The sequence below is a fragment of the Phyllostomus discolor genome, chromosome 12 (assembly GCF_004126475.2).
Source record: "Phyllostomus discolor isolate MPI-MPIP mPhyDis1 chromosome 12, mPhyDis1.pri.v3, whole genome shotgun sequence".
NCBI classification, from domain to species: Eukaryota; Metazoa; Chordata; class Mammalia; order Chiroptera; family Phyllostomidae; genus Phyllostomus; species Phyllostomus discolor.
In genome coordinates, this window is record NC_040914.2 from 33,842,010 (window position 1) to 33,858,937 (window position 16,928).

General features: G+C 50.5%; 1 protein-coding gene across 2 annotated transcripts in view; it reads left to right on the top strand.

Moving 5' to 3' along the window:
• Positions 1-10,412: 10,412 nt before the first annotated feature.
• OTUD7A (OTU deubiquitinase 7A) overlaps positions 10,413-16,928 on the top strand; it is a 32,549-nt gene continuing 26,033 nt past the window's right edge. The window contains exons 1-3 of one of the 2 annotated variants that reach the window (XM_036012927.1): positions 10,413-10,539; positions 12,258-12,350; positions 13,918-14,072. In XM_036012927.1, the coding sequence (XP_035868820.1) occupies positions 13,922-14,072 (151 nt within the window). In that variant the 5' untranslated portion in view covers positions 10,413-10,539; positions 12,258-12,350; positions 13,918-13,921. Of the gene's footprint in view, positions 10,540-12,257; positions 12,351-13,917; positions 14,073-16,928 lie in introns of those variants that run through there. The other variant, XM_036012928.1, reaches the window with a different exon arrangement.

A 16,928-nucleotide genomic window follows, 5' to 3' on the forward strand; every position in this document is an offset into this window, starting at 1 on the left:
CTTTCTGTTTCAGTGAGTGCAGACACTCAGAGCGATACGAGTCGGGCTTTGCTGTGATTTCTCTGATAACTACTGAGGTTCTGAAACTTTTTTTGATCCTTGGCCTTTCAGCTGTCCTCCTATGAAGTATGTGTTCAGATGGCTTTCCATGTTTCTATTGGATTAGCTATTTTCCCTTTCACCCTCACCCAAGGACATACATATTGATTTTAGAGAGAGAGGAAGGGAGGGAGAGAAGCATCGATCAGTTGCCTCTCATACATGCCCTGACTGGGGATCGAACCCACAACCCAGGCATGTGCCCCAACCAGGAATCGAACCAGAACCCTTCCGTTTGTGGGATGCTGCTCCAACCCACTGAGCTACACCGGCCAGGCCTGATCAGCCAATTCTTATTAAGGGTTTCTGCATGTATTCTGGTATGGGGTGCAAAGAGTGACTTCCTCCCACTCTCCGAAGTTCTTCTGGTTGGGATAATAGTCAAATGAATATGACAGGGACCGATAAAGCATTCAAATTTAATATGTAAGCACGTGCAGGATGTCACAAGACTATGAGACCCGGGCACAGAACAGGCAGTTGAAGCTTTTATGCCACTTTGAGCTAAGGAGAAGGGCCTTCGAAAGGCAAGGGGACAATTCACGTGGTCGTAGAAAAGCAAATGTCTGGTAAGCAAGTGCTTGCTGGGCCGCCCTTGACCACGGGACACAGAGAGGGGTTTACATATGCAGCCTCATCAGACCCCCGCCCCCCATCCACCCCTCCAAGTTCATGTTAAACCACTGTCTTCTGTGATGGCAGGTCCCTTCCCGGAGCAGGTCCTCCGTCTAAATGACCTTTAGGCAGTGGGGGAAAGGTCAGCGTTTTCTCCTGAGTCTTTCACTTCTTCACACTAACCAGCTTCAAATAATTACTATCTCAAGGCAGCATGTTGGGAGAGGGGGCTGTAGACTCTGGTCCCCCTCACTGGGTGCTAGCCCTTTTTTGATTTGATGGATTTCGATGATCTTTTCTCTCTCTGCCATTCGCCTTTTCACTGCCTGACTGATGCTTTCCCAGCAAAAAGATGTTCTTGATGGCTACTTCGCCTGTGTTTCCGGTTGGCAGTTGGGGTGTCCTATTTCAGAAGTCTCTGTCCAACTCCACTTCAGGGAGATGTCCCTCCGCGTAGCTTCCTGGAGGCTTTCTCATTTCGCCTTTCCCACTCAGAGATGCCATCAGCCTGGAGTTGGGGCTCCCGTATGCGCCGTGAGGGAGGGGACACATAGGTCCGGGTGGCCACCCCTCGACCCGGTGCGCCTGCTGTGGAAACACATCCTCTCTCAAATGCTCTGCCATGGCGCTTAGTCAAACACGGTGTCCTTTGGAAAAGCCACGCGCAGCAGGGTGTCCGCATTGAAATTTAGACGCAGGTGCTGCCGCCCAAAGGGGGCGCCAGACCAACGCACACAGTGACCATGGCAACAAGCAGGGATCACTCCGCTGGTGTTTGGACGCCCCTGGTCGGGCTAGAAGGGAAGGGATTGTGTGTGGGAGGAGAAGGATTCTGTGATGATGTTTTTGAAAAGGCCACTCCATTGCCGCTGTCAGCGCCTCTTTGTAATGGGCTAATGGGCGGAGGGGGGGGGGGGGGCGCTCCGCCTCTCACCCAGGACATTGAGGAACTAGGTGCCGTGTCCTAGCCGGGAGTTTATCTGGGCATCTAGGAGGCGGGGAAACGGGCCAGGGCCCACCCCTCAGGACTGTCAGGGTGGGGTGCATGAGTCATGTTGGGCCCTGTCATTGGGCCACTGGAGGGGCAGAGGGACCCCAGCAGCAGGAAGCCAGAGAGGTGCACGAGGCTCCTAAGGAGGCTGGAATTGCCAAAAATGACCACACAGACAGGCGTTCAGCCCCAAGGGTCCCAGAAGCTGCAAGTGAGTCACCCTGTGGCAGGGATCTTCCAGGAATTAGAAGACCGCCCACAAGGGCTAGTGACCCTCAGCATCAGCCGGGCCTGGGCACAAGGCCACATGTGGAGTGCCCTCGGGCCCAGCTGCCCTCCTCCTGCCTCCACACAGCAACACATGCCCAGCCTCACCCTTTTGAGGTGGATGGGGAGGTTCCCACCCACTGGGCTGGGGGTGCAAGGACACCACCTGCGAGATGATGGCAGAAGGGCTGGGCTGTGGGTTGGCACCAGGGACAGAGTGTGTTCCATTGATGCTGCGGTTGCTTTTGTAAGTCAGGCTCCCATCTGGTGGGAGGCACTGCCCTTCTGAGTCCGCCCAACTGAAAAAATTTTAAAGAAGTCGGAGGGAGACAAACATAAAGTCGCCCTTTGATTGTGGGAATCTGCACCTGGGCAGAGAGCTCCCGACCCGGCCCCACTCTGGGCAGAGATGCCTGATGGTGGGGGCCCATCACACCTGCGTGGGGTGCTGTCTCCCGCAGACCCAGAAGCGCCTCCCGGGATGGGGGCCCTTCCTTGAGCCCCAGGGGTATAGCTGTGCCTCTTTGCTGCATCCTTGTAGGAACTCCAGCAACCTTTGCTGAGGAAATGGAGAAAGACAATGACCTTGGGCTGAAGGAGGGAGGAGAAGTGCCCTTACCGACCACTCTGACCTTACCCACTAGGAAAGCCTCGAATGCACACGATGCGTCTCAACCTCAGACAACCAGCAAAGCACATCCCTTCCCCCTCATTTCCTCTGTGTCTGATGTGGGTTGTTCTCCTCTGTTACTGGAACCTCAGTGCAAACCCTGGACCTGGCTCTCCAGCGCAACCCCCGGGGGGCTAGGCAGCTTTGGTAGGAAGAGCATCTTGCTGTAAGAGGGGTGAGAAGCCTTGCACCTTCCCGAGTTTGTATTTTTCCATTTTTCGAGGCTTCTGAGGCGTTTTAGATAGCATCATGCCACAGAGGATTTATTCCTGCTAGAGAGTCGGGTGCTTCAAGGTGACTTATACAGGTGAGGCTTGCAGGATGATGGTGAGCGGCGATAAGAAGTAAGGAAGGCGAGAGAGAGAGGGAGGAGAGGGAAGGAAACCCATTTGGAGCAGGGGATTGAAGACCAGGGCAGGCGGTTTAAAGTGCAAGGAGGAGAGTCAGCCGCCTGCTCACAGCGGCACGTCCCAGCAGGAGGCTCTGCATGACCTTCGGGAGCTGCTCCCAGGGGACGGGCTGAGGGCTGAGGTGGGACGTGTAGACGGAGTCAGAACAGCACCCTGGTCTACGGCCCAGAGGGCTGACCAAGAGCCTGCAGCCCAGTACACGTCCCCTCTCGGCCCAGGGCCTGCGGGACAGCCAGCCTTTGTGATCCCTCACACCTTGTCACAATGGACAGTCCCCATTACTGGTTAGGGGGTCCTGGCTGGGCAGCTCAGTTGAGTAGAACATCATCCCGATACACCAAGGTTGCAGGTTCGATCCCCCATCAGGGCACATACAAGAATCAACCAATGAATGCATGAATAAGTGGAACAAATCAATTTCCCCCTCTCTCTCTCTGCCTCCCCAAATTAATCAGTTAATTACTAAGAAAGCGTAGAGACTCAGAAAACCCAGCAGCCCGTGACTGGTGGGGAAAGTCAAGCTTTCGGAGGTGCCCATCTCATCACCAACTCATTCTCATTCTCCGTCAGCCCTGCTCACGTCGACGCTGCCGGCCTGTGTGTGACGCTGTCTGAGTCACCGGCAGGATGGAGTGGACGAGTGCCCAGTGTCCCCAGACTCCGGCCCGGACTCGGCACAGCCCCGCCTGGCTGCCGGGGCTGCTGGGCGCGCCCTGCGGGCTGTGTCTGCTGACTCAGTTCTTATATGAGATGTGAGGTCGACTTTTTTTCTTTGTTTTGTTTGGAGTTTTTGTTGATGGGGATCCAATTTGCAAAGGATCTCCCTTTGTTGCAAAGGTTGCCCTTCCCCTGTTGAATTACTTTACCAGCTTTGTCACAAGTAAGTTGGCCAGTGCTCCCTTTGGCAGCCCAGATGCTAAGACAGAAGCGAGGCAGAGGAAATCACTGCGCAGGGACGATGTGCGGACCCGTGGAGTGTGCGTGCTTCTCGATGCTGCGGAATCATATACTGGGAACAGAGAACATGACAAACTTTGTTGTGTATATCTTACCACAGTTTTTGTCAAGCTTACTAATGTAATTTCACAACCACCACTGAATGGCACACTGTAAACAGATTAATTGTATGGCATATGGATTACATTTCAATGAGGCTGTTACACAATGCAGCCAAAGCAGAAACAAACTCACTTGGCAATATCGTGAAGATCTAGCTCTGGATTCTCTATTCTGTGACTTTGATGTGTGCAGCCATGTAATAAGCTGTAGTTATATAAAATCTTAAATTCAGAGTGATTAATCCACCTTACTTTTTTTAAAAAAATTATTTATTTTTAGAGAGGGAAAGGCAGAGAGAAAGAGAGGGAGAGAAACAGCAATGTGTGCTTACTTCTCGAGCGCCCCCTACTGGGGTCCTGGCCTGCAACCCAGGCATGTGCCCTGACTGGGAATCGAACCGGCGACCCTTTGGTTCGAAGGCTCGCTCTCAATCCACTGAGCCACAGCAGCCACGGTGATAACTTTTAATATACTGTATTACTTAGATGTTGGTATTAAGGTAATACTGGCCTCATACACTTAATTGAAAAATTACCTCCTTCAGTTTTCTGGGAGAGCTTTTGTAGAATCGTTATTCATTCTTCCTTAAACACGTGGTTGCATTCTTCAAAATTCTTTGTGAATAAAGTGAGCCTGGAGATGTCTCTTTGGGGAGAGTGGAGATTACAGATTATATTTCTGTATTGAATAGTCGTAGGAATAGTCCCGTAATCTGCTTCCCACCGACTGAGTTCCGGCAGTGTGCACCCTTCCAGGATGCGGTCCCTTTCCTCCGAGTGACCCAGTTTGCGAGTCAGAGCCGTTTGTCATATTTCCTTGCCGTGCTCTCGGTGTCGGAGAATCTGTAACTGCTTCCTCTTTCGATCCTGTCGTAGGTAATTCACATCCTCTCTTTCCTTCTTTCTCAGTCTTGCCGGAGGTTTGTCCATTTCATTCACGTTTTCACAAAACCAGCTTTTTGTTCTATTGATTTTCTCTGTTGTGGTGCTGTTTCCGATTTCATTGGTTTCTGCTCTTGTCTTTGTTGTTTCCTTCCTTTCGTTGCCTGCGGGCTGATTTAGCTCGATTCATGAAGTGTGAGCGTGGGTTATCGATTGGAGGCTTTTACTCTTTCCTAGCGGAAGCATTCAGTGCCGTAAAACTTCCTCTCCGCTGTGCTTTACCCACGTCCCACAAACTTGGATGTGTTCTGTTTTTGTTTCCTTTCCCTTCTATATATACATATATTTTTTTAATTTCCCTTGAGATCTCCTTTTTGACCTGTGGATTACTGAGAAGTGTGTTGTTCAGTTTGCAGGTGATGGCAGATTTCCCTCCCGTCTTCCCCTCCCCCTTTGCTCTCTCTGTCTCCCCCTCCCCCTCCTGAAGATCCTCACCCCGATGCTGCTGCCTTCTGCCTGGGTTCTGATGGGCCTCCTCCCACCATCCCTGAGAACCAGAGGGTAATTCTTTCCTCTGCTTTTTAAAAAAAATTATTATTATTATCATTTTTATCCTGACTCAAGGACATGCTTAAAGAGAGGGGAAGGGAGGGAAACCGAGAAGGAGAGAAACATCAATCAGTTGCCTCTCTCTCACACCCTGACTGGGAACCGAACCTGCAACCCAGGTATGTGCCCTGACCAGGAATCGAACCCATAACCTTGCCGTGTACAGGGTGATGCTCCAGCCAACTCTGCCACACCAGCCAGGGCTCCTCTACATTTTCACTTCCTAATTCATCCTCCCTGACCTTCCTCCCCACCTGGCCCTCTGGCCCAGAAAGAGCACAGGACACCGGTGCCTGTCGTCACCTCCCTCCCTCACTTTCTCTCTCCCGGAGTCACCAGGAACGACGGGCTCTCCATTGGTCAGGCGTGAAGTCTTAAGCTCACCCTGTCCCTGCAAGGCGGTGCGATTCCCGACCTCATCGCCTACCCAGGTCTCTCTCAAAGAGCCTTCAAAAGCTCCACGACTGGAACTCAGAACACTGCCTAACTGCTCTTTCCACCTGCCCTGAGCCTGGATTTCAGGGCCACGGTCCTCCGAAGAGGGTGGTGCGGCTGCCCCACGCGTGCGCTGAGCCCACCGCCCCCCTGCGGCTGGCGCTGGACCATTCACAGGGCCGGGCGGGGTGGGCGGGGCCTGCTCTTGGTAGCTTTTCTTCTGTGTAAGTCTGTAAGACACGATTTTAACAGTGTGATTCACAGGGGGTGTGCATTTCACTGTTGTGTACATGCTGACACACCCATCGCCGATTCACCCTCCCACCGGCCATGTGCGAGGGGCACATCTTCCTGCACCCCTGGAGGTGGGAGATTTAAGTTTTATGAATCTCCTCAGATTCAAAAGCGAAAGCGTTTCAGTTTGCCTTGTATTTGTTTGATTGATGTGGGGGGCTGGGGGGTGCGTTTCTCCTTCCGTCAGCAGCTGTCCCCGCTGCTTCTTTGACCAGCAAGCATGGCTTTTCCCACGGCCCTCCCTCTGGTCCCTTTTTCTCTGGAGTGACCGAGCACTGGTCCGCAGACAGCACTGCATTCCTTCAACAGCTGCAGCGTGATGGTTTGGCTTATGTGTATTATGAAATGATCGTCGCAGTAAGTTTAGTTAACAACCCACCATCTCTTATAGGTATAAAAAAAAAAGGAGAGAAGTGCCTTTATTTTCTCGTGGTGAGAACCCTCAGGATTCGCTCTCTTCCCAGCTTTCACACACACCCCTCGGCCGTGTTCACTGAGGGCATCATGCGGGGCGTGGCATCCCGGCGCCCACTGAGGTCACAGCCAGGAGTCTGTGGCTGCGGCCCCCCTGCTCCCGGTCCCCCTCCTCCCAGCCACACCTCTGCCAACCACAAATCTCATCTCTGTTTTCTGTGAATTTGTGTGTCTTGTTCTGTTTGGTTTGATTATTTTAGAGTCCACCTAGAAGGGCGTTCACACAGCATGTGTCTTTCTCTGTCTGATTTAGCTTACTTAGCATAACACCCCCAATCCAGCCCTGTTGCCACACATGGTGGGATTGCCTTATTTTTCATGGCTGCGTAATATCCCGCCGTGCATGTGCGCAAACACCCACACACCACCGCATCTTCATCCATGGATTTGAGGGTGGAACTCAGGTCATTTCCAAGTCCTGGCTGTGGGCAATAACGCTGCTATGAATTTGGGGGCGCAGATATCTGTCCAACAGAGTGTTTTCACTTCCTTCGGACATATTTGCGGGAATGGGATGGCTGTATCGTAGGGTCGCTCCAGTTCTGATTTTTTTGAGAAGCCTCCACGCTGTTTCCCACCGTGGCTGCACCCGCTTACAATTATGACTGTCTTTCTTTATCAGCTGTGTAAGCTGTTCGTCCATCGGGAAGTTTAATTTGCAGCTGAAGCGTTGGAAATGACTTTTCCCAGTCTCTCTCTTTTTTTAAAGATTTTATTTATTTATTTATTTATTTATTTATTTATTTATTTATTTTTTAGAGAGGGAAGGGAGGGAGATAGAGAGAGAAAAAAAAACATCAATGTGCGGTTGCTGGGTGTCATGGCCTGAACCCAGGTATGTACCCTGACTGGGAATCGAACCTGCGACACTTTGGTTTGCAACCTGCACTCAATCCACTGAGCTATGCCAGCCAGGGCTTCCCAGTCTCTTTTTATTTTGTGTATGTATATTGGTATTTTTCCGTGGGCATGCATACTGAAAGCAACAAGTATAAAAAGGATGCATTTATAATATACAACAATCTAAATAACGGAGCAGTATACTAATTTCCCTGGTGGGGAAACTAAACTGAAGGACATCCATCCTCTTGGAGTTAGGTACGTGCAGGCAGGGTTCATTGCGCTGCCCTTGGCCTTACCGAGCTTTGCAGAGACTGTTTCATCAGCGTCCAGGCAGGACCCTCCACTGGCAAAAAGGCTGCGACTTGCTGACGGCCCAGGTGATGGCTAGCATGGTTTAGCAACCAAGTGATTTTAAGGAAGGTATGCACATTTGCAGACATGATTCTACTGCACATTTAGTGGACTCTAGCATGGCATAAACAGAACTCTTACATACACTGTAAAACAAAACAAAAAAAATGGTATGACTCTCTGTATTGTGCTATTTACCTTATTTCTGTGGTCTGGCACCGACCCTGAGATATTGCCAAGGATGCCTGCACGTACAGTACGTACAGTTTCCTGGGTTCTTGTTTTCACTGAGCCCAGATTCACAAACATCAGCAAGAAATGCTTGAAAAAGACTAGTAAGACCAAAGGTATATAGACAAGAGAGTCCATAGCCTTGGCACCAAAATGAAAAATCAAATAAAATTCGCTGAAAGAAAATGGAGATTTCACAAACAGCTTGACTGGTGGATGTATTTTAACTGAACGAGAAAGCGTGGGATCTTTAGTAAGTATCTTGTCTTAATCAATACCATTGAAATAAACTAAAACTAGATGCCAGCAATATGGCATATAAATGAGTTGGTTCCAGGTGGGTGTTAAATCTGAATGTGGGGGGGCAGGAATCAGATTATACAAATATCAGAGTAAGTTTCAAAGACCACCCAGGGAGGCCCTCTTCAGTGAGGCGGCAACCCCAGGATGACAAGAGACAAGATTAGCCATTTGGCTACCTGGCTGTCCCTTAGCGTATTTCCTTTGGGTCTTTTCTATAAGCACATGCATTCTTTTTATGGCAGTTTTGTAGTTTTATTTGACCATGGGCAGTTCGTTCTCATCCACATCAACTGTTTGTAGATTTTTTTAAGTGGTGGCAGGTATGTAGGTGATCAGTGTACAGAGCTCATTCAGTGAATCTTCACCCTGGTTATGTTTTCTGGACAACCTCACCTGGACAGGGTATGGGGCATTCCTTATTTTATATATAAGGTACTAAACAAGACACAGCTGAAATAAAATGACCCCAAAAAGGTGAAAACATAAAGGCATAGACCTGGCTGGGTAGCTCACTGGATTGAGCTCAGGCCTATGAAGCAAAGGGTCACAGGTTTGATTCCCAGTCAGGGCACATGTCTGGGTTGTGGGCCAGGTCCCCAGTAGGGGGCGTGCAAGGGGAAACCACACATTGATGTTTCTTGCCCTCTCTCCTTCCCTTCCCCTCTCTCTAAAAATGGAATAAAATATTTTTAAAAAACAAAACATAAAACAAAGGTATAGCCACAACCGTGACAAGCAGTAGTAAAAAGAAAGGGAAGAGACAACACATGTGGCAGACAGAGTCCAGTTCAAGGTGGGAAGGGGTACAGAAGAGCGAGATACTGTGCGCTGATGAGAGAGCCTGACCTCCAACCAGAGAGCGCGATCCCACTCACTTTGGAACGTTGCAGGCCCCTGCCCCCCGCCCTGCCCCCACCGCACCCGGCTGTGCTCAGGGAGGCTGTGGTTCATCTGTCTGGGAGGGAGGTGTCGGCTGGAGGTCTGCAGCCCTCAGCCACTTTGGAGGGTGGGACAGGCTCTACCGTTGCAGCCTCAGGGCACAGGGCCGACAGGTGTGTGCCACAGGTGCAGGCGGGAACCTCAGGTGTGGTCATGCAGGGGAGCAGCCCAGTGCCCCCACGGGGTGTGTGCGGTCTGCGCAGCGTGCACGCGTGTGACCGGACTTCCTCCTGTTAGCCAGGCGCTCGGCCCTGCTAGCTCAAGCCCCACATGGCCGGCAGGGGAGGGACCTCGGGAGTCAGGACGCTGTTCCTGATGCTCCAGGGCGCTCCCCACTGGGACACGGAGGGGCACTGTCCTGGACAGCGGGGCGGCCCCCAGTGCCCTCCGGCTCCCCACGGTGGAGCACAGCACACCCCACGGGGACCAAGGCACGCCATCGCCCTGGACTCTGTTCCCTGCAACCATGGCAGGTCCAGGTGGGTGCTCTGGGTGCCACGGCTGAGATGAGGAGTGGCCCGGACTCTGAGACCCCACATGGGCGGCCCCAGCGGGGTGTGTGGCAGGCGGTCAGAGTCAGGGTTCCAGCCACCTGCACCCAGCAGCTAGCACATTCTCTCCCCGCCATCGCCTCCCTCAGTGACACTGATGAGACTTTTCCCGCTGATCCTAACCGAGCCCCCCACCCGCCACCCCTGACGCCTGTGTCTGTTCAAAATTACAGGAGAGGGTGGGGTCATGCATTAGGGAAGGAGATTCTGGGGTTTGGGATCCACTCTCAAGACCATCATAAGTCGCTATTAAATAGTTAAAATCATTTAGGAATTTCCAAGGTTAATGTTTAGAGCTAAAGTATAAAAAAATGAACTCTTCAAATGGAGCTATTAAGTTGTCACTTTCAAGAAAATGTGAACCTTCTCTTTCGTTCTGGTGGCCTTTTCCAGAATTCTCGGGCCGGCGTCTCACACCTTCCACCGGGCGACCATGGGCCACGTCCAGCAGGGGCACAGTGGTGCAGGCCGGGACGCCTGACAGCCCCAAGCCTCTGGGAAGTCGCCTCATCTGAACGTAAGTGGACGACAGAACAGATGATACGGTTGTGCAACGCAGCCTGTTCACCGCCATGTGTCAAGGCTCCAGCCCCCAGGTCCGCCCAAGGCAGAGGCCACGGCTCCCTGGGGTGGCGTCCCTGGCCTGCAACACAGGAGCAGCCGTGGATTCTGGAAACAGGAAGGAAGGAAGGAAGGAAGGAAGGAACATGACTGGGAGAGGAGAGATAAATGATCATTTATTGAGGCTCTATTCTTTGTCAATCAATGTGTCAGGGTAGAGGCAGAGAGACAGGTGGGCCGGTAGGTAAAAATTAGATGGACAGAAAGATGGACTGCGACGTGAGAGAGACACAGACACACAGATAGAAGGAGCAAGGAAGGAGGAGAATAGATACAGATGGATGGGTGGAGGGATGGATGGATGGACAGACAAAGGCAGATCGCCAGGTAGCTACTCTGACAGACAAAGAGGTTGAAAGATTGATATACACACAGACAATAGCAAGACAGACAGAAAACAAGACAGACAGACACAGACACAAAACAGGGAAAAGGGACGGAGAATGACAGTGAGAAAAGCAGATATTAATACCAATAGTGAGCTAGACAAACATACAATCAGATGGATGGACAGCCAGACAGACCAGAAAGAAAGATAGGCGGGCAGGTAGGCAGGCAAGCAGGAAGGTGAGCAGGCAGAGATGCAGGTAGTAGAACTAGAAAGGGGGAGATAAAAATGGACTAGATGATAGATAGTAGATTATATTTTTATTTGGCTTTAGCTAAGTTTAACAAAATTCTAAGAAAGACAGGGTATAGTCCCCACGTGTAGGTGAGGAAGTAGAGTGAAAGGGGTCAAGTGACTTCCCGAAGCCTGGGGCTCCATCACCTGAGGACACGGCAGGGAGTCAGCTGTCACACGCCAGGAGCGGGCCCTCCCCGGACCCGAGTCCTCGGCCCCTCCACCTCAGACTTTCAGCCCCACTGCCGTGGGCAAGAAGCTTCCAGTCTGTGGGGTTGTGTTGTAGCAACGCGAGCAGAGCCAGATAAGCCTTGAAAAGAAAAGAAGCCCTGGCAGGCACTGCACCACCCAGAGGAGGCGTGAAGACTCTGTGCAGAGCTGGAAAAGCCAGTCACGAAGGGACAAATGTGATGTGCTCCCCTCCTAAGAGGCTGCCAGAGCTGTCTGGCCCAGACCCAGAGGGCAGGAGGGTGGGTGCGGGGGGGGAGGGGGCAGGGGCAGGGGAGGGATGGGAGACCGTGCTGAGTGGGGATGGCGATTCGCTTTGGGAGGCTGAGAAAGTTCTGGGAACGGATGGCGGGGATGGCTGTACAGCAGTCTGCATGCACTTGGTGCCACTGTATTGTGCACCGAAAAAAGTTAAAACGGCACATTGCATGTTGGGTATATGTTACCACAGGTTTTACACACGTGTTGGCATGGCGTTTCGTGGTACAGCTCAGTGGCGAGGGCCACAGCTCTGTACTGTGACAGAGACACTCGCTGAAATATGTTTGCTAAAATGAGGACAGTTGAAACACCCTGCCCACCTCACAGAGCCCCCTGGAGGAAGGAGCTGGTGGCCGGCTGGGGGGCAGGGGTCTGTGGGCAGCCGTGTGCCGGGGGCGGTGGGCTCTGCCCCCGTGTAGCCTCCTGTCACGAGAAGCCAAGCCTTCGGCCTCTGTCCAGGGGTGCGGAGAATAACGCGTTTTCATTCTCTGATGTGCCCCCAGGTGGACGTGACCCAAGGAGAGGCTCCTGGCAGACACCCTGGTGCGTGGAGAGAAGGAAGAAGGCAGTCTCCTAGTTGGTGCCTCTAACATCAGGTCCAGCAACATTCTTTTTTTTTTAAAGATTTTATGTATTTATTTTTAGAGAGGGAAAGGGAGGGAGAGAGGGAGAGAAACATCAGTGTGTGGTTGCCTCTTGAGTGCCTCCTACTGGGCACCTGGCCTGCAACCCAGGCATGTGCCCTGACTGGGAATCAAACCGGCCACCCTTTGGTTCACAGTCCAGTGCTCAATCCACTGAGCCACACCAGCCAGGGCCAGTAACATTCTTATTTTCTAGCCACCCTGAGCAGCCATGACCCCCAAGTAGGAACCTGGTGCAGGACGGTGCATGAACAATGAACATCTCGCAGGTCACCGACCTCCCCAGCTGGTTCCTGTCCCCAACACCTGCCCTCCCTGTCTCACCCAGGCACAGATGGGCTCTGAGAGGTTAGCTAGCATGTCTCAGCTCATCAGAGTGGCAGCTCTGGGCTGCGATGACACCAGCATCCTGGCTCTGAAGCAGGAGCGACAGCCCAAGGGTTATCTCGAAAGAAAAGGGCAGGACCCTCGTGAATAGGATGGATTTAAATCCCCCCTGCAGCACCTAAATTAACTACATAGTTACTTCGCACCAGTGTAAGCTGTCTGTCATCTGGACTGGGCTCTGCACGCTCTGTAAAGGTCCAGATGGTAAACATTTGGGGATCTCTGGGCCTCATGGCATCTGTTCTAACTGCTCCGCTCAGCTGCATGCAAAGGTGAGAAGCAATATGTAAATAAGGGGGCGTGGCTGTGTCCAGTATGACTTCGGTTACAAAAGCAGATGCCACCAATCTGCGCCCTTACCTCTGCAAACACAGGGACACATTTGCACTTTCTCAGCCATGACCGATGTCCACCAGTGGCCAGCCAAGTGCTAGGTCACCGGTGGGTCACCCTCCCCACCCTGCGCTGGGTTCTCCTCCCTGGCCATCGGCTGGACAGCCTGTGACCTGACGGCAGGATGCCTGTCATATCTTTCCAGCCGGGATTGTCCGGCCCGGGACATGGGGCATCCTTGTGAGTCTTGTCAGATGGTTGGGCTGTGACTAGGACAATTCTCGGAGAGATGGCAGACAGGGCATCCTGGTCCGTGGCAGTGCGGCATTTCAGCCGACTCGGGGCTGACAGACGGCGAGCCTTCCCTAGGAGCTGTGGGCGGGCTCACCGATGAAAGTGAACTGGGGCAGAGCGGGCAGCGCACGTACTCTGTAGCCGAGGTCCATGCCTATGCAGCCAGGAGAGGGTTAGAAACCCCGTGGCCCATAACAAACCGCTCCAAATGTGCTCAGATGTTGATTTTTTAAGAAAATCTGGTCCACCTTTTCCATGGGCCACCATTGGAATCGACAGAATGTCGGGTCAGATGTGCTGGACTTGGTCACAGCGCTGCAGACGAATGTTTGACTTTGACTTCTAGCCCTTGGTGTCTCACAGGGAGAATCAGGCAGTTGTCCCAAACCAGCTCAAAAGCATGTCACAGCAAGCCAAAGGGGCCTCTCCCGCCCCTGGGTCTCTGCCAGGTCCCGCCCCCACCCCGGGCGCACCGTGACCTCTGCCTCTCTGGTCCTCCCTGCAGATGGATGGTTTCTAGCCTGCTCCCCAACCCCACCTCGGCCGAGTGTTGGGCGGCCCTTCTACATGGTCATATGACTCTTGATATGGACGCGGTCCTGTCCGACTTTGTTCGGTCCACGGGGGCAGAACCTGGTCTGGCCAGAGACCTGCTGGAAGGTAAGCGTCCCCCTCGTCCCCACGCCGCCCTCCTCGGAGCCACCCCAGTGACAAAGGATACGATTCCTGTCACCTGACAACAGGGTGGCACTTGGGCTCTTCAAAAAGTAAAGGAAGTCATGGGGGATGACATTATTTTTGTTATTCTTGACTTCATGTTGGGATCCCTCAGCTCTCTGCAGGAAAAGGGCAGAAGGCACTAACCCGGCTGTGCTTTGTGTTAGCATGGAGAGATAAGGAGTCAAAACTGAGCAGTGATGACTTTTTTAGAGAAAATGTATTCAGTGGAGCAGAAATTAGAACATTCCAGAAACACTTTTTTGGAAACTTATGTTGCTCACCTCTATCTTAACTGAGACGAAAATACTTTAGGCCGAAGTTTTTGGTTGGGGGGAAAAACCCAGTAACCAGTGAAAAAGAAGGCAATAATTCACAAGAAAAAGAAGGTAATAATTCACAAAGAGAAGGTAATAATAATTCACAAGTAAGGCAAAATTATTCATCCTTGAGCTTTTGGAGTCAATATCATTTGCTACATGAAAATGTGCACATCTGTATGTAGATTACTCAGCTATAATCACAATGGACTAAAGATCAAAGTTTAATTCCTGTCCCCATCTCTTAAATGGATTTATTTTATGTAGTTTTGAAATGGTTTTTTTTTTAATGGCAAAGAGAGGCGCTGAGAAGAGCCAGTTACAACTTCTCAGGACAATGAAATGCATAAAAAGAAAAAAAAATGTTTCATGATTGCTCTTCACTTCAGACCTATAAACTGTCATTCGTGGAATGATTTACTCCTCGGCCAAGCATTTTAAGTCACAACGATTCCTTCATTCTCTGAGGAAAAGTCTGAATCATCGTGCTTGTGTGTGGACCGTGGAGGTAGCTGTTCAACCCCACTGAAAATCAGGAGCCACCCAGGATTCTGAGAAAACAGCAGCGAGAATAGCACAGTCATCACATTTCCCTGAACCTCCCAGAATTTCAAACAAACTCGGGGCTAAGCAGGTGCTTAGAGACTGCCGGTGAGGCATGGGAATCAAAGTCAGGTCCTCACGTCCTAAGCATCCCACTGCGTGGTGCTTCCCCAACAGCATCCCCGGCCCTTCTCATTCTCAGTGCATGTGGGCACGCGGGTTCGGAATGCGTTGGCGGTTAAGGGTGGGGTCTGGTCCGGACTCCAATATGCACCTGCTCTGAGACACAGAGCAAATTATTTTACTTCTCTTAACCTGTTTTTTTTTTTCCTGTATCTCGAGCCTCGCCCACCTTCCAGGGGGTTAAAAAACCAAAGTTCATTCCCATAAACTGGAAAATCAAATTGGTCTTACCGAGATCCATGAATCAGGCAACATCCCCTCTAGGATCGTGCTTTGGGGGTCCAGGCTAAGAACCTTTGTACAACTCAGGTCGTGAAGATTTCGTCCCACGTGGTCTCTTTAAAAGCTTTGTACTTTGGTGTCTTACACTTAGATCTCTGGCCGACTTTGAGGTGATTTTGTTAGAACAGGTAAGATTCGGGTCAAGGTTCATGTTAATACATGTAGGGCGGGGCCAGAGTTGTGAGTTCATGAGACACAGAGTTCATTCTTGTGTTATTATTGTCTCATTATTGTATTATTTTTCCATGCGGACAACTTTAAACCTGCTCTGCCCTCCCCTTCCATCTATATGTCCCATCAGCACCATTTGTTGAATATATTATTGCTCCTTCTTTCAAGGGCCTTTGTTCATTGGTCAGAAACCAACCGAGTATGTATCTGTGGGGATCCAGTTCTTGATGTGGGTTCCGTTCCATTGGTCCGTATGCTCATTGCTTTGCTGGTACTACACCATCTTCATGACTGTAGCTTTGTGGTGTGTCTTAAAACCAGTTAGTGTGATTCTCCCAACGCTCTTCTTTTTCAACTGTTCTGTTTCCTGTGCCTTTCTGTATAAACTTGAGGATCAGCTTACCTGTATCTGTAAAATTGTGTGTTGAGATTTAGATTGAAAATATGTTAAATTTACAAATAAATCATAGCCGTGTTTTGTTTTCTTGTCTGTGAAGTCAGTACAGCCATACTTTCCATTTCTTAAGGGCTTTTGTGAGTTCCTTCTCAAGCAGTTTATAGTTTTTTGCATGTAGATCCTATACACGGTGTGTTGGATTCATAGCTCTGGGATTTTTTGAGCTATTATAAATAGCATTATTTTTAAATTTTAGTTTCTACTTGTTCATTGCTAGTACAGAGAAATGTAATTCATGATTTTTCTGTGTTGCCCATGTACCCCGACATCTCGCTAAACTCGATCATTTATTTGTTGTGTGGGGGCCGTGTGCATATATAACCACATGCATGCATGTGTGTGCATTTCCTGGGATTTTCCACACAGACAATCATGTTTTCTGTGGATATGGGGAGTTTTAGTTCTCCTTTTTTAATATGTATGGCTTTTATTTTTCTTGACTTATTGCATTGGCTAGGACTTCACTAAGAGATTGACTGGGACAGTGAAAGTGAACGTCTCTGCCTTTTTCCTGACCTGGGGGAGGTATCTGGTTTCTCACCGCTGTGTAGGACATGAGCCGTAGGTTTTTGTAGGTGCCCTTTCTAAGGAAGAGAAAATTTCCTTCTGTTCCTGGTTTATTGAGAGATTTATCACAAATACATATGAAGTTTGTCAAATGCACTTTCTACCTCAATTGATATAATCAAGTATTTTTTCTTCTTTAAACTGCTAATACAAAAATTACATTGATTGCTTTCTAATAATAAACCTGCCTTCAGCCACTATTTATTTAAATTTTTTCTCCTCCTTCTGGGACTCAGATGACATGCCTTCCACAGGTTGGTACTGTCTTACAGGTTC